Raw genomic sequence first — 27620 nt, forward strand, 5'->3', positions numbered from 1 at the left:
CACAGGGCTGTATGGTCTGGTGAAACACCGTAAACAACAGTTAGGGTATGACCATAACAAGGAAATCTACTAACCGAACAGAAAAAGGGAAATCACTGCTCTATACTTGCGCAACAAAAAGTGTGCTTTGATTACGTAGGTCTATTTCTGCTATTTCCAGTGATTTTTGCAGAAATAAAAAGGTTGTAGATTATAAAATGTAGATGGCGACCTGCAGACTACATTTTTTTTCAAATATTGTAAGTTTTGCCTCTTTAAGTATCACAATGTGGGGTCTTGTGAACAGGCAAAGTCATCATTGAAAAACGTCGTCAAGTCGAACTGTTTGTCTTTGAAGTAACATCTCGATGAAATTTGATGGAGCCACTTTTTGGGTCACTAGTCAATACATTAAAAAAATTGTTTTTCAGTTGATAAAGGTTTCAATTGTCCGGGAATATTGAAATATCAATGTTTCTTTATCTTATGATCTATGGGGTTGCTGTCGTGTATTTCTGTGTTAAAAACTGTTCCTTTATTAAATGAGTCTTTTGTTGTGACGTAATTTTTTCGGAAATCTTTTGGGCCAATTACACTTGAGCATAAGTCAGAAAGGGATGTCAAATGTCTCTGCCTGTTTACTCGTTGATTTATTTACCTGTTGCTGCTTTGTTGAATTTCGAGGCGGTTAAAAGACTGCAAAATTTGATCGGCTCTTTTCTATGAAATCTATGAAAATATGAAAAGTTTTCTATGAAAAAAAAAAAAAATTTTAAAAAGAGCAAGACGTATGCCAGTGTCAAAATTTTTGCTTTTGAAGTTAACTCCATTTTTCTCTGTTTTCTCACACTTAAAAGATGCAAGAAAATTCAAATAGAAGATGAAATTTGTTTAATTTGGATTTTCCAAAAACCCAAAACAAGTTTTGTGTCCTTTTCGAAAGAAAAAGACAAGTTTTACGTTTATGGTTGTGCAAAAACGTTAATGGGTTGTGCAAAAGTTAATGCACTGAAGATGCTAGTTGACTATGAAAGGTCTGCAATCACTGCTTACTGGGTATTGTTAAATGGTTAACCAAAATAATTTTGTTTGTATTCACAAAAAAGGACTGCAAAATTTTATTGGCTCTTTTCTATGAAATCTAAAGCTTTTATAAAGAGCAAGACGTATGTCAGTGTCAAAATTTTCTAAAATCACTAAAATACAGGCCAATAGGAAATTTATTTTCCTATTTATTTTTCCTATTTATTTTCCAATTATTTATTTAAAAAAAAAAATAAAAAGTAAACTTAATTATGAATTAAGAATTCTTCTGAATATTTTTAGTTTCAGTGTATTAACGGTTATTGTAGTTGAAATGTTTATTCTTAATACTAAAACCTAAATTGTACCTAAATCATTTATTAAATATGCAGCATTAACGTGATAATTAAGTTTAATTACGTATAACTGAATTTGTGCATTCCTGTTTACCCTTTGGATTAAAGTCCTGGTTTGAGCTAAGGTGTAGATTAAGGTGAATAGTCAAAAAATCTCAGAATACAAAATCTGGTTGAAACCGCAATTTTAGATAATAAACTGTGTTTGGAATATATTATTAAGAGACTTTGATTAAGAAATGACTTGATAATTCTATATCCATAAAGATAAAACATCAAGCAAACTTTCCCCAAATTTCGACAGTTATTTTAACGAAATACTACTGCGTGACTATGCAAAGCCTGCTGTAAGATTACTTCTACGGTCTCAATCAATAAACAGAGCAGTCAATGAAAATATAGGCTTGCACCCTCACAAAGTGATGCTATTGATGCTGGGCTAAAAATAGAGATCTAAACACTATGAGGGTACGGAGCTAGTGGAGAACAACGTATTTACTTACTTTACTTTCGGCGGGAACCAGACGATAATCCATCCTGCCTGGCACCAATGGACGATGGGATGACTGATGTAGTTCAACAAGATCTGTCAGCAGCAGCCTCTTCTGAAATCTTCAGCCAGTCCTTATCCCAACGGCGTTCGTGTCGGTGGAAGCCACCCCAAGGATCCAGGTCATTCTTGATTGTCTGCCAGAGATTCTTTTTTTTACCTCCTGGTCTCTGTTTCCAAGTTGGAAGGGCATCACAGGTGAGGACATCGTGGGATTTGGTTCCAGCTGGCCGTCGTAGTCTGTGTCCCAGGAATTTCAGTCCTCGTTGTTTTATGATTACCGAGAGGGGGGCCTTCTGGGCACAACACCGTCGAACCTCAGCGTTTGAGATATGACAGTATCGGCTGACCCGTAGTAGAACAAAGTGTATTAGGAATAGTCACAGTCAACTGGAAGGGTGCAGAGCCCCAGCAAGGTGAAAAAAAATTGAAGTTTTAGTAAATGAAGACTCAGTTTAGCTTTGTTTAAAAAAAAAAAAAAAAAAAAAACGAAAAAAAGTGTCTTAACTGTATAGTTCCAGGGTAAATTACAGACTCTTTTCTTATTTCATTATGATACGGTGAGGTACAAGTGTAAAAACTTTAAACTATAAACTTATATTATTACTTATTGTATTATTTTTGATAAAGTATACTATGGAAGTTATTTTTTATTCTCAAATAATGCGATCCAAACCAGCGATCGCCTAGTTTTCTTACACTAAAAGCTTATTGTGATCAGAATAAGACTTGTGTCTGGAAGGCCCTACCCTGTTTACGCAATTTTAACAGATCACTATGTGAATACTCAAGGTTCTTGCTGAGCCAGCATTTGAAGCCTAAAATATATATAATTGGCGCTGTCATCATGCAGACTGATAATAGAAAACAAGTCAAATAAGAGCTGCGTTTGAAATAGCGTTACAAAATTGACGTCATGTCGAAATTGCTCTTTCGCGTTTCAACTGTGTCTTTTTATGTCTGGAATATCAAATCGAAGGTATTTTTCTGTTTGGCAATAATTTCAGACAAAATACCATAATCCCCTTTAGTGCTAAATTAACCAACTGTCAACCTTTACTTGACTAATCAATCGATTCTATTGCGTCTTATTATCCTGGAAACAAATAAGCTATCATAAAACAAAAGAAATAATAGTCAAATCACTAAAAACTCCCAAAAAGGAAAAAAACACAATTGCTAGGAACGTTAATAATCAATATAACTAATGCAGTGATGTTACCTAGTATTACTACTACTACTAACAACTCAGATAACTTCGAAGACCACACTGCCTTTCCATGACGAAAGTAAAACAGTTCAAAATAGGGATGATACCTTTTTATTGACAGTGAATAGATTGACTATTCAGTGAATATTGACTATTCACTGTCAATAAGAAGGTATCATCCCTATTTTGAACTGTTTTACTAACAACTCACGGCAGCACCAAGCCGCGGGAGGACAACACAGCTACGAACGTTCCTCCTCCATCCCAATCTGTTCAAAACCTTTTGTCTTTGTACCCTCAAAAGAAGTTCCAGTTGCCTTTAAATCCTGTGAGTTAACTTTGCCGAGTTCAACCGAATTTAACTATGATTTATTGAAAGAAATCAATTTGATTAAATTAGGTTAATTAAGTTTGATTACTAGTCAATTCAATTTGACTAGTATAGTGATGATAACCTTGCTGAAAATGTTTTTACCCTTCTTGTCTTTTTTATTATGATTTAGCTAAAAAAAGTAAAAAAATAAAAGAAAAACAGATTTGTTTCAGAATTTTTTCATTTTTTTTGTCTAATAAGATGTATTTCAGGCAGTGTTACTTTTGGCCAATTACACAGATAGCAAGAAAGATCATAACGAAATGCTCAATGTCCTTGGAATATCAGACATAAATATCGTGGACGAGCATGAAGACCCTAACTACTGTTTTAGGTGAGTGCTTTAAATTCTTCCAATACTCACTTCAACCTGTTGTAGCACAGTTGATTGGTGCTCTGCTTGGCAATACGGGGCCCAGGGTTCGATCCCCGCCGCAGCAAGGTTGGGCGACAAGCTTGCTACTTGTTCCTGTAAAAACACCCAGCAACTGAAACGTCGATTCGACGCCCTATGCGCCAGCAATGGCTCTGGAGGATCTTTATCCTTATCCTTAATTCTCACTTTGGAAAGTGCTATTAATTGCTATATTCAAGGATCATTGACATATTCGGTCCTAATGATGTTCACGCGAAACAGGGAGTTTAAGTGAAAAATTTTTCGACAGGGTACTTAGTTATTTTTATAACTCAGTCATTTTTATAGTTATTCAGTTTTTTTATAGCTATTTACTGAGTTATTTTACTATATTGATGCAATTGATGGAGTTCTTGTGTTTACGGTCCTTAAAATAACCGAGTTAAAAAGAGGCCGAACTCATTTGCTTCGAAAAACTAAAGTTTTCCATTAGACTGTCAGATGTTATTTATCGTTATAACCCTTGTTTGTTCTCGTTATGGTCTCATGATTTCGTAAAATTACGAATTTGCCCAAGCTGTGAGAGGGCATTTATCGTTGTGATATCGAAAAAAAGAACGTCAAAACCGTCTCGATCTTAATAAGAGGTTCATTGTTACATTATTACATGTTGTTTTAGGACGTCACTAAACGTTTAGACATCAACGTTTTTTTCTAACTATTCTCTAAAAGTTGAGTTTTTTTGTGCTTCTCTTCTGATCCTATGAATATGGACTAGCTTGAATTGTTGGACATGTCGGACAGAAAAACAGGAAAGTTGCAGTTTAATATGTTATAACGCTTTAATGAATTAAAAAACTTGTTTATGTTTTATAACGCGTTATTCACATCTATATTTTTGTGGTTTCAGCAGTTAAAAACTGGAAAGCTTGGCTAATAGTAGAGAATATTTTGATAAGTTCTGACGTTGATGAAGGGCTATATGACGAAGAGTTTCCGTTTGTCTTTTGATTGCAGTATGAAAGGACATTTAATTGAGTAAAGAGCAAAAAGACTGGTAATTGCAAAAATATTTGTATATATTTTAACAAGGAATTACCACAATTGAAAAACCTTAAAAAAAACCAAAATTTTAAAGCTTAGTAGATATTGTCTTTAGAAGTCGGACATGCTTTAATAAGCAAATATTTTTGAAAAATCCTGTATGAAAGATACCAGATTGTCCCAAATTGTTGGTGGCCAGAGATATAGACTGCAGTATGGAAAGACATTTAATCCCGTTAAGAGCAAAAAACTGGTAATTGCAAAAATACTTGTATATATTTTAACAAGGGATTACAACAATTCAAAAAGCTTAAAAAAGAAAACCCAAAGGTTGAAGCTTAGTAGATATCGTTGTTAGAAATCGGACTTGCTTTAGTAATCAAATATCTTTAAAAAGATCCTAGAATGGAAAGACAACAAATTGTCCCAAATTGTCTGCAGCTAGAGAAGATAAGCGACAATGAGCATCCATATATAGAAGCCATCCGCGTGCCGAGTGCCGGGGCCCGGCTCTTGTTGAAAATATATACAAATATTTTTGCAATTACCTGTTTTTTGTTCTTTAGGCAATTTAATGTCTTTTCATACTGTTGTCTATTCAAAAATATTTGATTATTACAGCAAGTCCGATTTCTAACAACGGTTTTTACTAAGCTTAAAATTTTTGGTTTTCTTTTTAAAGGTTTTGGAATAGTTGTAATCCATTGTCAAAATATATAGCAATATTTTTGCGATTATCAATTTTTGCCCTTTAAGCAATTTAATGTACTTCTCCATACATGAAAATCTTCAATTTTTCCATATAATTTTAACAAGTGTGACAACATCATTCCAAAACTGATGTATATAAAAAATGACGTCACTCGCATAAATATTTGTTTTTCGAAAATCAAGGCTATTTCTCAAACTTCTGACCTATCTAAATCTTTTTTTTAGGCCAGAATATACCAGGATGCCAATTTTCCCGAAAACAACGATTTTGACTAAGCTTCAAACTTTTGATTTTCATTTTTAAGGTTTTGGAATTGTTGTAATCCCTTGTCAAAATATTTTTGCAATTACTAGTTCTTGCTCGCCTTCCTACTGACATTTTATAACTGGTCGCGTTCAAACCTGTAAGCTTAATCATGTGGCGATTGGATTTTATCTAACAAAAAACAAAGTAATTCTAAATTTTCAGGCATTTTTCTAGTTTAGACACAATTTCTAACAACAATTTCTACTGAGCTTCGAAATTTTAAATTCTATTTTAAGGTTTTGGAATTGTTGTAATCCCTTGTCAAAATATTTTTGCAATTACTAGTTCTTGCTCGCCTTCCTACTGACATTTTATAACTGGTCGCGTTCAAACCTGTAAGCTTAATCATGTGGCGATTGGATTTTATCTAACAAAAAACAAAGTAATTCTAAATTTTCAGGCATTTTTCTAGTTTGAACACGATTTCTAACAACAATTTCTACTGAGCTTCGAAATTTTAAATTCTATTTTAAGGTTTTGGAATTGTTGTAATTCCTTGTTAAAGTATATACTTTTGTAATTACCGGTTTTTTTGCTATTTATGCAATTTAATGTCTTTTCATACTGCTTATATTCAAAGATATTTAATTATTACAATTTTTTTCAAAATTAAGGCTCTTAACAGACTTTCTCATACTTCTGACCTATCTAGATCGTTCTTTTATACGAGAATATCCTAATAAACTAATTTTCCCGAAAAAAGAGCCGTTTTCGAGAATAAATACACAAGTTTTGCTTACTATATATATATATATATATATATATATATATATATATATATATATATATATATATATATATATATATATATATATATATATATATATATATATATATATATATATATATTCTCATTTTATAATGTATTTATAAAGTACAAATCTAACAAACAAATAAACGTAATAATGAGAATATAATTTTCCTTACAGTGTGGGAATGCGAGGTTTGTTTAACAATTATGGGCCAAGTCGTCTTTCAGCATTTGCTCGATACGTCCTCCGGCAGATTTGCTCTCAGCCTTGGGTGCATGAAAGATGCCTCCAAATACCCGAAGACTTGCTCAAAAATGGAAGCCTTATGGATAGTCTACTAAACCCCAAGAATGCTCAGCGGCTTCTAAATATGATCTCAAGAATGGACAAAACATCAGGAATTTCGGAAGAAAGTCTTGATAATAAGCAGACTGTTACTCAGCTCTTTGAGGTAAGAGAGGTATAGGGTATATACCTCGCTTTCTTTGTAACTTAGATTTAGGTTCCTGGATTTCATGGAATGTATCTGAGTGCATTATTGAAGTAGCTTCTGTGAAAATAAGAATTTATAGTAGGAACTCGAACTCATCGAGTTATTAGCCTTGAGACCCCTGTCAGGTTTCTAGATCAGGTTTCCTTTCTTTAACAAAAGGCAAAGTTCACAACTTATATACTTTAACTACTCACTGTAGTGCGTTTTGGAAGCGGGGGGGGCATAAGGGCTTCAAATGTTGGGTCAAAAACAGCCCGAAGAAGTTAAATTCCACGAAAAAAATAATGAATGCGCAATAATGGCAAAAATAGAAGTTTAGAAACCGTTGGGCAGGGGGGGGGGCAGGTATCATTAAGGGCTTTAAATGCTCTAGGACAGAAGCAGAAGGACAAACTTCCATGAAATGATAATAAATTTGTTAAAATTGCAAGAAGAGGTCCTCTAAGACCAATACAGAGCAAGATCAGAGTCAATTTTACTTTATGTACCTTAAGAAACTCCCTCCTCGAGAGAGAAGGCCTTGTAATTGGTGGTTCGTTAAGCACCACCACCAGCATTCTTAGGCATGGTTCTATTTACTTTGCTGCCGATTTTAATCGCTGTTTAAACTACGCTTTAATGAGTAGACCTAAAAGATTTTTAGGAAAATTTAACTGAACCTTAACTTAGATCTTACTTCATCAGGAGCCATTAGTGGTGCCTAGGGCGTTGACGAAAGCTCTCGAATCGCCTCGAAGCGTTTCTATGGCGATGACGTCCTCAGATCCCGACCAAAAGTTTGCCGCAAAGTGTTATTTGGACTACCTCGTCTACTTCTGCCATCTGGCTTCCAATGACTGTCTGAGGAACGCAGATTTTTTTTGTATGGGATAAATGTCCTAAACATACCCACTTCTTTTTTAACACAAAAGTAAGGAGAGGCTGGCTCATTCTACGGCGATTTGCAGAGTTACTAACTCTTTGTTGCCAGTTCCTTTTTTAGGATTTTCCTCATTCATATATTTTTGAATGCAATGATTCTTTTTTCAAGCAATTGGTTCCTTTTAAAGCACTCACTGGCGTAGAAGAGTATGGATAGCATAATGCTGGTGAAGAGACGTAGCGTTAGTTGCAGAGAATATTTTCTGCTTCTCCAAATGGCTTTTGTCTATTAAAAGCTCTGGTTGACTGATCAATTTCGATCAGTCATTATTTTCGGTCATTTAATCTCGGTGATTATTTACCATCAGAGTCAGTCCAGCTACCCGGGCATTTGAGTCCAGCTACCCGGTTCTCTCTAGATTCTTTTTCTTGCAATGCCGCAAAAGAGGCGAGTTTGTGATGGACATACTCTTTGATTTGTCGTCATTGATGGTTAGCCCAACATTTTGTGTATTATCCATTATTGCGTCAAGCAGCTGCTGTAAGCACTGTTTCGGATTTTCTATCAAGACTATGTCATCCAAAAAATATAAATCATAGTTGCTTACTGCTTACTTTGACACCATATGCAGTCTTGCCTTCATATGTAGTCCATTGTAAGTACAAAAGAAATATGGAAAGTTCACATCCCTGACGGACACCAGACAAGATCTTGAAAATCTGGTTATGCCTTTCTCGGTCTTCAAACAACTCTCAGTCTCTTCATAGAAGGGTATAATCATGGTCCAACCAGTTTTCTGACACTCGATAATACTTGAGGACTTTCCACAAGTATTCCAGGTCAAATGAGTCCAATACTCTTTTGAAGTCGATAAAAAGTAGATATAGGTTGTTGTTCCACTCTTTTGATTCCTTGAGAAGCATTCTGAGTATAAAGATCAAATCAGAGAATTTACCGGTTTTAAAACCATGTTGCTCTTTTCACAAATGTGCAGCTAGTACACCTCGTAACCGGTGCAATATAATAGAAGCCAAAATTTGCAAGGCACTGGCATAAGTTTTATGCCTCTCTGATTTTCACACAAAGTTGAATTTCCCCGTTTGAAAATTTTCTCCAATATTCCCTTGGTCAATTCACGAGTAAGCTTCCCAATATTCCATACCCTGGTGAAAAGGGCAAGCTCCAGAGAGAGGCAAGCTCTTACTGCATGCTTCAGCATTTCTGCTGTGATTTCATCTATGCCAAAAGCTGTCCGTTTTTTAGCTTTTTTTTGCTGCCCTCATGATCTCGGTAGAGTTTGGCCGTTCATGTCAAGCAGCAAAAAGGGAAAATCAAGTAAATTTTCTCGGTCACTGGGTCTCGGCCTATTTAATAGGTTTTCGGAGATACAACCCACCTTCTGTCAATTTATATTTGTTTCATATGTTTTTTTAGGGTTGAGCTGGGTTTCTAACGCGCATGCCGTTTGATCTGCACGTGAGCAATCATAAGCGTATGATTGGACTGAGCGTCAGCCTCTCTATATTCATGTACATCTAAAAGGCTCCTGCGCCGGCTGGGGGAGAAAAATCAGTGTTGTATCTGATCCGAGTTGAGCTGTCTGGTGATATCCTTATGTTTTTATGCACTGTTTTGTGGTTGAAAAAAGTTACAGCAATGACAAGGTCATTGTTTAGTGCATAATCTACAACTAATGGGCCATTTTCATTTATTTTACCAAGTCCTTGTGGCTCTAAGACTTCGAAAGAATATTGGTGATCATTTCCCACTTTTGTATTAAATCGCTAAAAACACACTGTGAATCGTGCTTGTGAATCGTGCTTGTGAATCGTGCTTGTGAGCCTGTAATGGCTCGTAGAAATTGTCCTTGACATTTTCAACTGCCTTATTTGTTGGCGTATAACACACAGTCTTTGAGAACTTGGTGTGCTCTGTAGCGTTTCTAGTAAGCATTATCCTGTCATTCACAGGTATCCATTTGAGAACCGTTCGATGAGCTTCGGGGGACATAGGTATTCTTCCCTTCCCCTATGATGGATGTTATTGCGACTATAAAATAGCATACATCACTCTTCTAGGTTCTTTTGGCCCAAACCTTTCCATCGAACTTCACCATAGTTTATCAATATTGTTCTTTTACGTTTCTTCGAGAACTTGCTCGGTTTTTGATAAACGGCTCATAGTTCTCACATTACTGAAGCCAATTTTCGTGGGTTGTTTCGCAATCAAGAATTATGTCCAGGGGTGCTGTGGGTTGGTTATCAGGGAAGAAGATAATTCATCCTCGGCTATGGTGGGAGTTTTCGTTGCAAGGTATTTTTTACAGGGAGAGGTAACAAATTTGTCCTTTTTAATCCTGGTTTGGTACAGTCTGTTACGTCAACGAGGGCAGTGACAGGTGGAGTTAAATTAAAAGTCATGAATTTAAAATCATTTTAATTCATCAAAGTTTAGGTTTTAGTTAAAGATATAATTATCTTCGCATCCACTCTGATTTGAAAACCTCTTAAGTGTTTTGAGAACTAATTAGAACACTGAATAAAGTTGTTCATTGGCTTATATGACAGCTATGTTATACCTTCTCTTGAGTATGCGTGTCCAGCTTGGCATCCGGGTTTGAGGAAAGATCAATCAGATAGACTTGTGATTATTCAAAAAAGAACTGTAGGAACTATACTTGGACATAACTATTTAGCAAATGATGATGCACTAAAACAACTTAGCATGAATTCACTTGATAGTCGTAGACATGAGTTGACATATCCATTTGGACTAGATTGTTTGAATTCCCCAGCTCATCGTGGTCTATTACCCGATCTTGAGAGCCACCCTACTGAAGGACCAGTCACTAGATTCCGACAAATAAAAAATAATTGTCCACAGATGATGACTTACCCTGCGTCTAGTACCGAGAGATATTGCAAATCATTCGTCCCTTATTTTATTTGGTATTTTAATAACATTACATTTACAAATATTTGATGCAGTTTATTTCAGGGATTTGCCTGTGAGTATTTTTGAATCTACCAACCATTTATATACTTAATTATTCTGAAATATTCTATATAAACGGTCGCTATTTTAATCGTGAAAATAGATTCTTGACTTACATTAATTTTTTTATGACTCGTTTTAATTTATTGACCTTGAAGCAGCACTTGCTGCCTTAATTTTTTTATATTGCTGTTTATTTGTTTTAGGTCTTTTTTTGTGTCATGACATGATCATGTTAGCTCCAGCTATTGCGGTGAATAAAATATATTCTATTCTATATAACTAGCGAGGTTTAGAGGGAAGATGAGAGGTCTAAATGTTGTTTCATAATATAAAGAAATTTTCTCACAATGCCCGATGAACTACCTCAAAAAATGCGTGGAGTAGCAGAATACAGACGGTAGTCTATATTTCCTGCATTTTCCCGAGAGATAGAAATTAAGAATGACGGAAGTGCCATCTACGAATGAATTTGATTTTTCATAGAATTCAGGTGGCAGCTTGTATTGACCCTAGACAAGTTAAGGTCTTCTATCAAATTACTTCCACCCTATATTGTTACTGTCGCCAGGGGTTGCCTTTAAGGATTTTTTGTGATAAAATTTATCTGAAACTTTAATTAACGAGAAAGAGGTTTATGAAAACTCATTTATACTTAAAGACATTGCATGTCTTTTGTCGAATTGATTGACTGCGAAATTCCTTCGAACAGTGATTATGATGAAGAAAAAGGGGGCTGATTGGAATGAATCCACATAGTGGCAATCAATCAATCAATCAATTTATTAATACTAAAAGAATCTTTAATTGTTTAAAAAGAATTTTAATAGATTATAAAATAAGCAATGTCTTAAAAAAGTTTATTTAAGAATTATAAGAGCCTCCTACATTGTCACCTATATTCCAACCATTGTCATATTGCTAATGCCCATTCATAATGTTGTTTTAATAATATCGAGAACTAGCTTGCTCAAATTTGAGCCAAACAGGTTTTTTGAAATTTTTTGATTGGCTAAAAATTCTATAAAAAAGTTTTTGTTAGCTCAAATTAGCGCGACCTGAATCTCTGCATTAGTAAAATCTCATTGGGAATGGGCTTTAGTTAGTCAGTCCTTGATGAGTTTTGTGATAAGAAAATAACCAGTCTTGGATTGTTTTTTATTTTAGAAAAAATGTGTAAAATCCCATCTAGGAACTAAACCACCTGATGTTGAAACTAAAGCAGACATGGAAACAGTAATATTCTGACTGTCATTGCTAGTTTTACCAGTTACTACGATATTTAATATTTTGTATTTAAATTTTATATTTATACTCATGATTTATATATTCTTGTGAAATATGTGTAAGTGTGCAGAAAATAAGGATGTTTTCAATCTATCCTTTTAGCACTAGCACCTTTGAGAAATATTATGATTTCCCCCAAGGGTCTACTCCTTTGTAATTCTGCCTTATGTTTGGAGCATTATTTAGAGTTTGGCATAACATTAGTGACATAAAAAAAAAATCAATATCATCGTTATTTCAGAATTTGAATCAATGGAATATTCGTGTTTCTCTATTGGATTTGCAACTAATATACAGGCAGTATAGTCAATCTGAATTAAGTCAGTGGCTTGATATCATTGCCAAGTCAACTATGGATCTCTTTTATGTTGAACCACCTCCTAAGTCTGAAGATTCTCCGTCGAAACGGAGAGCTTACTCAAATTTTAGTCATTTAATGCCTTCCAAGTAAGTCTTAAAGTTTTTTATATATGTTTTTAGCCTTTCCATAATTCATTCCATAAAAACAATTCATTTTTGCATAAAAATCAAGGACAGTGGTATTTTATTAGTGCAAAAAATCCTAAATATGAGGGGGATATCCCTCAAATCCCTGCTCTTTTCTTTAAAATTTTAACTTGTGCTTTGGAGATAACACAATACATTTTAAAACGTTTCCTCTTAATCTCAATATTTTGAGAACGAAAGATCTCATTTAAGTGTATTAGCTCTAGAATATGGAATCCTTACTAAAATTTGAAAACATACAAAGTTCACCAAAACTTGAGAAAACAAAATTTTTATCTCGCATTTTCCGAAAAATAGCAGGCAGATCAAAGCTGCCAACCTATCTAGGGGGGTGGGTCAGCGCCCTACCACTCTTATATTAAAAGAATTATAAATTCTTAAGTTATAATTCTTAATAATAGGCTATTTTATATACGTTTGCCTTGGATCTTATTTTGGATAAGATGTTTGTTCAGATAAGATATATTTTTGTCCAAAGATAAAACTTGACTGAAAGTTTCTGCCTAAGAAGTCGACGAGGAAGAAAGGATTTCTGAAAATTAAAAAGAAGCTCAAAATAAACAAGAAAAATTAATCAGGATGACTTAGGTCTGCGATAAATTCTTATCGAATGTCTAGCTCCACTCGAATTTGAGCTAGCAGCAGGACCAAGTATAAGAAAAATTTAGGGAAAAATTAATCAGGATGACTTAGGTCTGCGATAAATTCTTATCGAATGTCTAGCTCCACTCGAATTTGAGCTAGCAGCAGGACCAAGTATAAGAAAAATTTAGGGAAAAATTAAGCAGGATGAGCTCCACTCGAATTTGAGCTAGCAGCAGGAGAAAGTATAAGACATTTAGGGAAAATTAAGCAGGATGACTTAGGGCTGCAACAAATTCTTGTCGAATGTCCAGCTCCACTCAAATTTGAGCTAGCAGTAGGGCCAAGTATTTTTTGTCCTCATCTGAAATTCAAGCGTTTCATGAGAATTTGTTTAACCGTGAACTCCCCAGGCTGATGAGAAGCCTAACGATTCAACCTGACTATTTCTCCATTATCAGCTGCAGATTCAGGATTTTGGTGGTGGTGGTGGGAGGGTCTGCTTAAAAATATGATCTTGTTTGATTATTAAGTTAAAATAATAATCTTTTCAATGTTGCTCCTCGTAGGCCTATTTGTGCAAATTGTAGCAAACTGTGCAGTACCAAGTTTTATCTGCCGTGGGAGGAAGGGGAGCTGGATATGCATCTTAGTAGTATTCTAAATATTGCACAGTTACTTTTCAATATAGGCAGTCTAATTTCTTTCTTTTTCCTCTAAGCAAATTGTATTTTCTGGTTATTTCTCGTATAGAAAAATGAAATAAACTATAGATATCCTAATATTCAGTCGTTGTTCAGTCGTTGAACAGTTAAGATCTATCTATTCTTTTAAAAAGGATTAATCTCAGTTTCAAACCAGTTGCTGGTAAAGGACTTTTATTCTGATTTAATTAGACACTGAATTGTTTCAGTAGTTACGAAATAGTGAGAACATTTTTACGTCTTATAAACTATTAAAAATATTCATTCAGTATCTGTAACCAAGTGGAATATCTGACGTCACTGAATAACTTGAATTGACTGGAGTTTTTGTCCGCTGCATAAATTGAACTTTCGGCATTATTAAAATAAGACAATTTCATATAAAATCAAAGAGCGGTATGCCAGTTTGGCAATAATAAGGATTATAGTGGCACAAAATTGTATCCGTATTGGCAAGACCTTTGAAAGGTAGAGCTTTGAATTTGTTCATTTCATTCCAAGGAATATTTACACAAGGCCAGAATTCAGGGGATAGCCATATCTCTAATGATGCAGAATCTCGAATAATGGCAATGCTCACCCTAATGAATGGTCAGTTAGCAAAAATAGATCCAATTTCATCAGAAATAGTGAGAATAAATGGGGGGATGGCCCAGTTATCAATTAAGTTGGAGGGAGCTATCGCTGAAGTTAAGGCAGAAAATATAAATACGCAGCGAGAAGTGGATTTTCTGAAAACTGAGCTGGGGAAGATGCGACTTAAAATGAGTAATATGGAGGCTGATTCAAAACGAACAAATGTAATTTCGTATAACTTTGATCCGTCAAGACGAGCACAGACATTACTTGAAGATATAGTTGCCACTTTTAACCAATTTATACCGAATGCCTCAATACATCTTAGCGACATAAAGACGTTTTCCGTATTAAGTGTAATCAAAACCCCCGCCCCGTTTTGGTTAAATTTACGAGCGCTTTTTGCCGCGATCTTGTTCTGAAATCAGGTCAACATTTTAGACACGCAAAAATTTGGATTACGCCTGACTACACAACACGAGAATTACTTGCGAGAAAGAAAATGAAAATTACCCTTGAGGCAGCGAAATCAGCGTGTAAAGAGGCCAAGTTGCGTGGTATGAAATTGTTTGTAGAGAACAAGGGTTATATACACAATTTCGAAACCATTGCGATAGAGTAGCGCACAGTACCTGGTGGTGAGTATAGAAGGGGAGTTGCTAGTGCGTACCAGGTATCGGCTGTTGGAGGTTCAAACATAACGTTGAAAGATGGCGGAAGACCGAGAGCGGATTCGCAGTTATCAAATTCAAGCGTCACATCAATGCAATCATTCGGTAGCGCATTTAGTGATCCTGTAAAATCTGCAAAATGAAATCGAAGTGCATAAAACACCCTTGTCTGTTGCTGTGCCACAAGTTGAAAGGGGCGCTCCAAAGAGAGGAAATTCGGAAATTACAACACAGCCACCCCTTCTTAGAGGTAGGGCCACAATAAATGAAAGGCAGATCGCACCTCGTAAGCTATCTTTCCAAGATCAAAGTAATCGGCCGAAAGAATTGGGAGACCGGGGCCATGGTGTTGTACAGGAAAGAATAAATATAGTGCATTGGAACATTCAAGGATGGAGTGAAATGAAAATTAATAGTCTATTGGCATCGCAGTGTATGTTTGATATTGTAGCATTATCTGAAACTTGGGTTGGAAAAAGAAATTCAGTTTGAAAGGTTTTGCTATTTCGGTGTCCATCGTAAAAAATCTAAGAATGGACGAACTTATGGCGGAGTCGCGACTTATTGGCGGAGTCTGAAAATTTTTTGTCTCAGCATATTTCAGCAGGAAATAGAGAAATGTCTGGCTTTACTAGGTGATGGAAAAATAGAGGAGCAGTTAGCATTAGTAAATGATGTTGTATATAAGGTAGGTTCAAAGTTAAATTGCAAAGTTAAGAATGATATTAAGAATGGATATTTTTATGACGATTGTGAAAGAAAACGCCAGGAAGTTTTAGAGGCACTGCGGAAAGCGAGGGATAGCATAGGTTGTAGGGAAAACACTAGATTTTATATGGATTATAAGTTGATTCGAAATAAGTATAAGAAAATGTTGAAGATTAAGAAAAAAGAGCATGAAATTAGGACAGGAGAGCAACTGAAAAAAGACTATAGAGAAGGAGATATTAGGACCTTTTGGCGTATAGTTAAAATTTCTATAGGAGGAACAGAGGTTTGTGATGGTATTCCAGCAGTAGATTCTTGGCCTACATATTTAAAGGAGAGAGAAAACGAAGTGATTAGGGACCAAGGAGGAACTAGTTTAAGTGTAGATCTGGTATCTGCTTTGCGTGATGTAGTTGATAGGCCAGTGCAAGAATGTGATTATGATTTGGTTGCTCCCATCCAAGTAAGTGAAGTTTGGGAGATAATGAAAGGAATGAGAGGCGGGTCTGCTCCAGGTATAGATGGAATACCAACCGCACTTTGGAAGTGGGGACGGGTGTGGCTGCTGCCTGTTATAGCAGGGATGTTTTCCGGTATATTGAATAGTGCAGAATGGCCCTTGTCTTGGACTACGTCTGTTCTAGTGCCGTTATTTACAAAGGGGGATAGATTAGACCATGGGAATTATTGAGGTATAAGCCTAAGTAATGTGCTTAGTGAGGTTTTTGCTAAGATATTATGTTGTAGGATAGATAATTGGATAGACCAAAATAGAATTTTATCAGATTCGCAGGCAGGGCTCAGAAAAGGCTATAGTCCTATAAATCAAATTTTTATTTTATTGGGGATGATTAGGAAACAGGTTAGGAGAAAAGAGGGCAGGCTATTTTTTGCATTTTTGGATTTAAAAGAGCGTTTGATGGAGCGGATAGAAGTTTAATGATAGAGTCGTTGTTAGCACTAGGGCTACCAAGCGCATTTTTTAAGATTATAGCATCTATGTATAATATAGTTAAGATTGTAGTACGAGTAGGTAAGGATTTCTCTAGGGTTATTAGGAGTAGACTTGATGTTAAGCAGCGATGTACAATTTCCCCAAGGCTATTTTCATTGTATATTAATGATTTTGAAGAATATTTGATAGACAGAGGCGCCCCAAAAATTAAGCTTTCAAGTGCAAGCGTTATGGCACTACTTTTTGCGGATGACATAGCATTAGTAGCGGAAAGTAAAGAACATTTACAACAACTGCTAGATCTAGCATCTTCTTATTTTAGGAATAAGAAACTAGTGTTAAACATAAAGAAGTCGGTGGTAATGTTTTTAGGAAAAGTGGAGAACAGATAGATTCGCAGTGTCAGTTAGCGTATGAAGGTAGGACACTAGACTACGTAGATTAATTTCAGTACTTAGGTTGTAGGCTTTCGTCAGATGGAAAATGGAAGAAACATCTCAATATAGTAGAAAGTAAGGGAAATAGACTGGTAGGATTGTTAAGCAAAAGTAGTATCAAGGAAATTAGGGATGTAGGACTGCTAAAGTATGTTTTTAATGCTAGGGTTAGATCGGCTTTGCATTACGGGGCGGAGCTTTGGGGGTTTAATAAGGGGTTGAATTTAGAGAGAATGCAGTTGAGGTTTTTTAAGCGTATGTTAGGCCTTGATAATAAGTTTAATGGGTTAGTACTAAGAGGGGATATAAAAATAAAGTGTATGAGACAGAGTAGGTTAATTAGTATGGTTAAATATTGGGAAAGGGTATCATCGATAGAAGGTAATAGGCTAGTTAAAGAAGCATTTTTAATGATGCTTCAAGATAGGGGGAAAGATTCGTGGCCAAATCAGGTGAATAATATATCAGACTGTGTAGGGCTAGGTAATTGCTGGAATGAGGGAAAGGGGATAGAAGAGATGGTAGGGACTGTATCTAGGTTAGTTGCTAATAGGCTAGAATCTCAGGAAGTTCAAGTTTGGCAAGCTGAGAAGGCTACCTCGCCGTCCCTTGGGATATATGAGGAGGTCAAGGAGAACTGGGGCGAAGAAATTTATCTAAAAATAGGATTGGCTCCGGATGATTTGTAATGGGTAATGTATGTAAGGGGAAATTTTATGCCTCTTGGAGAACGTAGGAAATATTTAGGGAGAAATAGATTGAGGGATGGTCCTTACAGTTGCCCTATATGTGGAGAGATAGATGAGTCTTTGCAACATTTTTTAGAGGATTGTAGGGAGTTGAGGGATTTGCGCTTGGAAATATTTGGTAAGGAGGTTGGGGGGCAAGATTGGATTTTGGAAATTTTGAGAAGTAGGTGTTACTTAACTATAAATAATATTGGAAAGTTCGTCCGGGTAGGTATGAGGTATCTGAGGTATCGTGATGTTTTCTTAAATAATTAGTTTAATGTCTTTTCAGTCTCATGTTTGTTGCTGTATTTTTTACACTTGTTTTGTCTATGTCACCAAGGCTCAATTGGGCTTTTCGTGTGAATAAATCTATCTATCTATCTAAATCTATTCTGATTCACAACAATCACAACTTGAGGTATAGAGTGCCTCCCTCCCCCTAACTTAGAAAGCTATACTTAAAGCGGTGAATTGGGTGAAAGTATATTGTGCAGCAGAAGTTGCCTGAGACGAAGATGGGTATTTGAAGTTAAACCCAGTAAGCAAATATATGTATTTTGTAGTGAGTGTTGAAATGGGGTTTAAGAATTTAACGGTAATTGCATTAAAAGATTGCTGCTGGTGTCGGAGTTGAATTCAAGATTCCCTGGTGATTAGCCGGCAATCCAACCCCGGAGCAACAGTCACTTCCTGATCTTTCATAGCTGTCACTTTAAACTCTACTGCTCTATACAAATTATTGTTTATGTTTGATAATTATTTCGAGGTTTAAATAACTAGATTATCATTATCCTTATTTTAGATTCTAAAATATTTATTCGTGTAATTAATATAAATATTATAAATAAATTATTAGTAACCCTAATTAATTATTTAGAATTAATTGGTAAGCTTCAATAAATTGACACTATCGTTCAGAGCCATTTCGCCCGTTCTTTAAATTTCTTTTCAGCCGTCAGATTATTCTAAAATTCTCAACAATACATACCGATCAGAGCACACAGAAGGTTTTTGTGTAATTTTACTTTTTTTTTCTTGGAAAAAATTCCATCCTTGAAGATTCAAGAACTTGATTTAGCTGTTGAAAAAACAAAACAAAAAAAAACATAAAATAGGCTTTTTGTTTAAGACTAGGTCTAAGAATTAACAAAGTCTAATGTCTAAGAACGAATGCTGTCTGAGAATTTAATGGTGATGAAAAATGAAAGACTGCTGATGTTGGACTAACTATCCTGCTATCCCTACAATAGACATACATGCCGGGTTTTTCATAGCTGTTATCCTAGACTTCATAATTGCATAGAAATTATACCCAATTATTATTTCAAAGCTACACTGACTCTAATTATCATTATTAGCATGAATATAAATAGCTCCCGTAAAGAAACAAAATGTTAAAGCATAAAGTAGGTGCTTTTAATATTAGACGACTGTCACCATGTAGCCCGGGTATTTGGTAGGCACAACTTAACCCACAAATTATTGGCTAGTGAGATAGGAAGTAATTGGTCCTCATATAGCACTGTTTCGAATGTCAATAGCTGTCTTTCTTTTGTTAAGTCTGACGGGTATAAAAATAAATTCCTTTGGCCTAAAAGACAAAAAAAGTGCAACGTTTTGTAAAATGTTTTAGATTTTTACGTTTTGTTTTTACGTTTTGTAAAAGATACAAAAATTTTATATCTACATGTATGCATAGATAGATAGGTGTAGATTAAAAAAAAAGACAAAAAAAAAACAAAAAAACATTGAACTCTTTATGGAGCCTCTTACTATACACGGCTATGCCATAAACTATATAAACTTCCTTTATAAATTCTTGTGGACTCTCATCGAGCTCTTTTTTTTTCTTGTTAAAAAGAACATAATCGTGTTTAAATTATATTATTTTTTTCCTATGCCTGGTATTCTCTATCTTACGTTTATATAATTAAATTAGGATTATTTATGCATAACTCCTATTAAAGTCAACATCCAATATGTATCTGTATTTTCTATGTTTTTTTGTTAATTGAATTAAATTTTACTCCTTAGCAAACTATCCTATTAAATTGCTTTAAGTATATATCTATAAATTTTTATACTATATTAAAAGTAATATTAAATCTTCTGTCTATATACTTATTAATGTCGGCAGTTCCCGGCCGTTTACTAATCATAAGACCATTATGTAACATCATGCAACGGTAACCTTAACCGAGTATTTCTCCATTGTACAATTCAATTCAGTACGGTTCCAATCCACCCAAGCGAATACGTGTGTTTTATTCGCTGTTTATTCCTGTCCTTCGACACGTTATGTCGCTAGTTATATTATATTATAAATTGTTTTATCAAATTTCGTTTCGTATGATTATGAATAATTTTTTTGTTCTATAATATTTTTTTTATTGTCTTTTATTCCAGACAAGAACAAGAGAAAAATGAATCCGTGTGGTTAGTAGCACCACTTGTGGCTCGATTATCTCCTGCAATTCACGGACGAATATTAAAATTTGCCATTCAGGCTTTAGAAACAACCAACTGGGTCACATTAGCTCCAGTTAAGAGCAAAGATAATAAGGATAGAGACAGGGACCGAGAAAGGGAGAGAGACAGAGAAAAAACTGCAATGCAAGTTGTGAAAGGGAATGGACCAACTTTAAGGTAAAAGTTTCACATGTTATTTAGCATTCTGACAATAATATTAAAGGCACTTGCTCGCTCGGGACTAGGAACATTCGGCCTAGAACCTTGGATCAAGACAGAAAGAGAGCTGTCAACATCATACTGCCTTTAAAGGCAGGTTTTGATCCTTCGGCTGAGATTCGCGTTCTAGGACAGGGAGAGGGATGTTGCCCAATGTGCTATCATAATTGTTTACTTATTGAAATTTGGTCTTGTCTAAGGAAAAAGTAATTTTTTTCGTGATTTGATTTTTAGCAATTAATATAATTATGTATTTTTTTTTAGCAAAAAATATACTTAATTCAAATAGAACAAAAGACCAGCTGATGCATTTCTGTCCCATTTTTTATTATATTAATCGTTTATTTCTCTAAGACAACATGTAGAATAACAAAACGAAAACTAATTTGTTGGACTGAGCTGAGTGGCCTCTGGCCCGTTTATAATACATTCCATTCTGGTTTTAAATATTCCTTTGGTGTAGTCTGAAGACTGTCTTGTTCTCAATAACGTTGGGAACAGACTTGGATACATCCTCCCCGGGTTGATATTGCCGCAAAAACTATGTTCTTTGAAAGATATATCCTGGGAATTCAATTTTTTGGTAATTCAAATCTCAATTAAACTTTTTATCGTATCTAATTGACTATCAAAGTCTAAAATTTTAATTATATATGCTTAATGTATACACTTAATTGTATCTAATATGCTTAATTTTACATTTAGGGGGGGATTTAGTCAACGTGTCTAAACTTTTCGTAAAGAAATTAGATTAATAAAATATCACTATAAGACATTTTAAGGTCATTGCTTCTTTTTTACTGAAATTTTAAATCACCCCTTTAATCAATACTTTCAATCAAATTTGAATAGTAAGGAGTTTGATTTAAGATTAAGTCCTTCTTCACGCTGTATCATATGCATTTTCTCTAGTGTTTAATTATATTTTTTAATATGTGATACAATACTTTGGTTAATTAATTTAACGCAATAAAGAATCAAGCTGTGAAACAAAGTAACGCATCAATAAATAAAAGATGTTAAGTATGGGGAGTTTTATTTTGTCCCAAGATTTGCTTATAAAACTAAATTCTGGCAAAGATGATGGACTTTTTCAACTCATTACGACCGAGTGACGCCTTTTTGTGGTATCCAACTGGTTTTTGATCGAAAGTGATGATTGAAAAGCATGATATAATATTCTGATTAAAAATTGGCTTTGTCCGTAAGCTCTTCTAAGACAATCATGTGAAGTACGACGGATGCCTGAAGCTATCCTACCAATTGAGTTTTTCCCATTACAGAATAAGTAGGCTCATTTAAAACTGTAGCCTATTGTTTGCATAGCTGTGATAAGTTTACCCTGGTTTGTCTCATGACTGAGGGAATTAGCTGAATTTTTCGACATTTTTATGGGGGGGAAAGGAGGGAGGGCAAGGTGATTTTGAGTTTCGTGTTGGGAGGAAGGAGCAGACACATTTTCTATTAATCTTATTTAGTTGCCAATTTCTTGTTTGAGATAATAAAAAAGATGTTTCAGACTTGGACATTTGTTGTCTTTTTTATTCTCGTCGTCTGACAAACTTAGCTGCCACTATTACTATAAATCAAAAAATATTTATTTTATTGATCAATTTTGTTTTTTTTTTCAATTGGCAGTTTACGCAGCCCTTTTCCTTTTATCACCACTTATTGAAGATTATTGTACTTGATTCTACTTGCGAGTAACTTGATTATCAGACCGTCTAGAATTTTAGCTTAGATTGCTTTAGAAATAGTTATCTTGCGATTAATTTTGTATCAAAAGAAGCTTGTTCTTTTTATTTAATGAATAGATGTATCTTGTATTAATTTAGTATCTTGTATTAATTATAGAAATAGTATCTTGCTATTAATTTTGTATCAAAAGAAGCTTGTTCTTTTTATTTAATGAATAGATGTTCCTGTGAGAATTTTGAAGCTAGCCTAAATCCTTTCAGTTAGAAGAGAGTGTTCCAAATATATTTTCCAGGGTCATATATTAGTTATATAGTTTACTTATGATGCATCTGAATATCTAAGTCATTCCATTTTATGTTCTGAACCAAAATAGAGCTAATTTAGTTATAATTGTACATTTGACTTTGTAGATACGTTTAGCAGTTACTTAGTTTATTCAGGATTTTTCTTAATACTAGGACCAAACGTGGATAAGATTAATTCTGCTTTAAAAATGTGGTTTTGTAAATGTATGTAGCACTTTTATGGTAAATCCTGTCATATCTATATACAAGGTTCAAATGTTAATAATATCATTTCTACCATATTATTCAAAATTTGACTTTATAAATGTAATCGGCAATTCTATAGTATGATGGTAGCTTGTATGTATACAAGTTAAGACTGAATCTTGATAGAAAACAGCTCTTATGTATAGAAGTCAATTACAAAGGCCAAATATGGATAGGCCCATTCTTATTAGGATCAAAATATAGTGTTACAGGTGAATGTAACAGTTCTCTAGTTAAGTATATAGTCAATTTTTATATCGACCAGATGTAAATAGGTTCTCTTATATTCGAAATTTTATTTACTGATGTCTGAAGTAGTTCTGTTGTTAGTTCATGATCTCTTTGATTACAAGGGCCAATTTGAGATGGATAAGTTTATTACAATCGAAAATGCGGTTTTGCTGGCGCATGGTGCAGTCTTTAGTTTATTTATGGCTTTTCTGAATACCAGGGCCAAATTTGTAAGGCCAATTCTATTATAATTTGAAATTTTGATTTTGCAGATGCATGCAGCAATTCTGCAGTTTAATCATGACCTGTCTCAACACACAAGAAGAACAGAAAGAACCCCTTCTGGCTGCATTACTCACTCAGCTGCAGCATTATACGAGTCTTTCAAAAGAGGTAAACTGAATCATTTTGTAGCGGATTGGTGAGTTTGTGCTTGTAGGTCAGAAGCTCAAACTTAGGCTGTAACTTGTAATGGTCCCCGTATACCCAAAGACATGGCGCATTTCGCTGTGCCCGTTAAAATGGTCTTAATACTGATTAATTACAAAATCTCAATAATTACAAAATTTTTGTTAGCTGGTCCCTAAAAATCTAAGAAAAGCCTGTCTTATGACCTTAATGCATACACTCCAATCACCTAATTTAAAAAAAAAGTTGTTTGTGTAATTTTGCTTTTACTTTGATGTTTACTATTTTGGAAGAATTCCTCTCTATGCCGAGTCAGTGTTTTCCTTTGTATTATATAGAATGTATTTAACAATTCTAGGACCATCAATTTTATCCCACATACGAGATAACTTGCTTGAGGATGTTGGTAACCTTGCTTTTCAAGGGGTGGACGTCTTGACATGTACCTTAAAACTGCATAAACTTGCCTCAATTCTTCTCGAAATTTTTCAAGTAAACAAATTTAACTGGCTAAGGGCTCCATATACTATTTTGTTTGAGAGGGAGGCATTTTGCTTATAATCGCTAAAATATGTTTAATTTTGCCAGGTTAAGCGAAATAATAATATTTTGTTAATTATATTGAATTCAAATTTAGCCGGCCTGAATAGCCCTGTGGTGATGTAGGAGGAAGTGTGTGGGGAGAAAGGTCAACTCTATGGACTTCCCATATGTGGAGATCATTCTAGAACGTTACCTTAATTACTACTTTGAATATTACTTTGAAGTTTGACCCGTGCCACCAGTTGCTGCAAAAGCTGCCACGAGTTATCAGCGTTCCACGATTCAGCGCTGTTATGATCATTGTGGCAAACCAGGTCAAAGAAAATAGATTAAATTGCGAAACCTAGTGACTTAAAATTGCGCCTATAGTTATATACGGGTCTATCGTGGGATATTGGTCAATTTGAATTGGTCATGGGTCAAATTGACATGTTTTGTATGCAATGGTAGTTAAAAAAATTTTAGAAGGCATTCTTACTGCTACCATACTTTAATGCATATACTTGAAAAAAAAACTAATTAAAAAACAACATATTAGACATTACATATATATGTACTATATTTTACAGTTGTATGCACAAGCTGGCATCTCTTCCCCCCCTTCCCCCCTCCCTAATAGTTTTTGTCTGAATCCTTTCCAAATGAATTTAGGAAAATATCCTAAAATATCCATTATCAAAATAATGAATTTTGTGGCAAACCAGGTCAAAGAAAATAGATTAAATTGCGAAACCTAGTGACTTAAAATTGCGCCTATAGTTATATACAGGTCTATCGTGGGATATTGGTCAATTTGAATTGGTCATGGGTCAAATTGACATGTTTTGTATGCAATGGTAGTTAAAAAAATTTTAGAAGGCATTCTTACTGCTACCATACTTTAATGCATATACTTGAAAAAAGAACTAATTAAAAAACAACATATTAGACATTACATATATATGTACTATATTTTACAGTTGTATGCACAAGCTGGCATCTCTTCCCCCCCTTCCCCCCTCCCTAATAGTTTTTGTCTGAATCCTTTCCAAATGAATTTAGGAAAATATCCTAAAATATCCATTATCAAAATAATGAATTTTGTGGCAAACCAGGTCAAAGAAAATAGATTAAATTGCGAAACCTAGTGACTTAAAATTGCGCCTATAGTTATATACGGGTCTATCGTGGGATATTGGTCAATTTGAATTGGTCATGGGTCAAATTGACATGTTTTGTATGCAATGGTAGTTAAAAAAATTTTAGAAGGCATTCTTACTGCTACCATACTTTAATGCATATACTTGAAAAAAAAAACTAATTAAAAAACAACATATTAGACATTACATATATATGTACTATATTTTACAGTTGTATGCACAAGCTGGCATCTCTTCCCCCCCTTCCCCCCTCCCTAATAGTTTTTGTCTGAATCCTTTCCAAATGAATTTAGGAAAATATCCTAAAATATCCATTATCAAAATAATGAATTTTGTGGCAAACCAGGTCAAAGAAAATAGATTAAATTGCGAAACCTAGTGACTTAAAATTGCGCCTATAGTTATATACAGGTCTATCGTGGGATATTGGTCAATTTGAATTGGTCATGGGTCAAATTGACATGTTTTGTATGCAATGGTAGTTAAAAAAATTTTAGAAGGCATTCTTACTGCTACCATACTTTAATGCATATACTTGAAAAAAGAACTAATTAAAAAACAACATATTAGACATTACATATATATGTACTATATTTTACAGTTGTATGCACAAGCTGGCATCTCTTCCCCCCCCTTCCCCCCTCCCTAATAGTTTTTGTCTGAATCCTTTCCAAATGAATTTAGGAAAATATCCTAAAATATCCATTATCAAAATAATGAATTTTGTGGCAAACCAGGTCAAAGAAAATAGATTAAATTGCGAAACCTAGTGACTTAAAATTGCGCCTATAGTTATATACAGGTCTATCGTGGGATATTGGTCAATTTGAATTGGTCATGGGTCAAATTGACATGTTTTGTATGCAATGGTAGTTAAAAAAATTTTAGAAGGCATTCTTACTGCTACCATACTTTAATGCATATACTTGAAAAAAGAACTAATTAAAAAACAACATATTAGACATTACATATATATGTACTATATTTTACAGTTGTATGCACAAGCTGGCATCTCTTCCCCCCCCCTTCCCCCCTCCCTAATAGTTTTTGTCTGAATCCTTTCCAAATGAATTTAGGAAAATATTCAAATTTATATTAATTCAAATCTTATTAACACGTCCAGAATTGTATTGAAAATGTTCAGAAGTGTTAAATATTGGCAACTGGCCACCGCTTTACCACCATAAGAGGGGCCTTCCTGTGACGGGAGTATGTCCTCTTTGAGGTATGACATATTTTTTTAGGTGAAATTGATTCTACAGACGCACAATAGTACAAAATCGCTAGTAAAAGAAATAATTTAAATAAAAGGTATTATATAGAATAGAAAAAAGGTAGTTAAATTTTGTTTATTAGCTGGGAAAATATGAAATGCAATGCCGCTGAGAGGAGAGTAGGTAAAAAAAAAACATATTGTCTTTACTACCAGCGTATTTTACAGTAATTTATAAATTATTTTGGGCCCCAATAAATAGTTTATAAATTTTATAAAATATTCATTATGATAACATGGGGGCCCTATGTCCCCCTCCTGGGCCCCAATGTTGATTATGATGAAAAACGATCTAATCTCCTAAAACTCAGACGCTCTAATATTGGTAAGTTTGTAAATTAACTTCGCTGTAGCGGAAAGGAGGGATATTGGCATTTCAAATTATTTTTGAAATTGTTTCTAATTGAGGCTATTCAAATTATTTTTCTCTCCTCCGTCAAATGAAGGAATTATCCTATCACCTTAAAGGGACTCAGGATATAAATCATTGTTAAAACATTCATTAATCAGGTACAATATCGGCTGTCATATGATAGGAAAAATTGCCTTAAATACCTTCACTGACAAAAAATTAGACCCCCCAGCACTATTTCGCATATTATTTACCTTATCACTCAATACATTTTTGGTAACCGGTCGCAGATACATTGGTACATCAGTACATTTCAGTACATTCATTGGTACATTCAGGAAAAAATTGGGGGAAAGAGCCATTAGTCGGATATTGTGCAACTGACGATGTTAATCTTCCTCCCATGCTAGAAAAATGGTCACATATATGTTCAGCTGATTGATAAATATTTTGATCATCATCGAAAATAAAATTATCATCACGATTAATTGGATTAATCACAGATTTTATAACTTTCCAAGTCTTGCCAGGGTTACCTTCGCCTTTTCTAAAACGATTGCTCAGGAAATC

At 34.5% G+C, this 27620-nt stretch overlaps 1 protein-coding gene across 2 annotated transcripts in view; it reads left to right on the forward strand.

Annotated features, from left to right (window-relative positions):
• LOC136037021 (mediator of RNA polymerase II transcription subunit 12-like protein) overlaps positions 1 to 27620 on the forward strand; it is a 154741-nt gene that overhangs the window by 105126 nt on the left and 21995 nt on the right. For both annotated transcript variants that reach the window (XM_065719438.1, XM_065719439.1), the window contains exons 20-24: positions 3704 to 3825; positions 6838 to 7111; positions 12538 to 12743; positions 20574 to 20813; positions 23608 to 23728. In XM_065719438.1, the coding sequence (XP_065575510.1) occupies positions 3704 to 3825; positions 6838 to 7111; positions 12538 to 12743; positions 20574 to 20813; positions 23608 to 23728 (963 nt within the window). The remainder of the gene's footprint in view (positions 1 to 3703; positions 3826 to 6837; positions 7112 to 12537; positions 12744 to 20573; positions 20814 to 23607; positions 23729 to 27620) is intronic.

Source organism: Artemia franciscana, chromosome 16 (assembly GCF_032884065.1).
Source record: "Artemia franciscana chromosome 16, ASM3288406v1, whole genome shotgun sequence".
NCBI lineage: Eukaryota > Metazoa > Arthropoda > Branchiopoda > Anostraca > Artemiidae > Artemia > Artemia franciscana.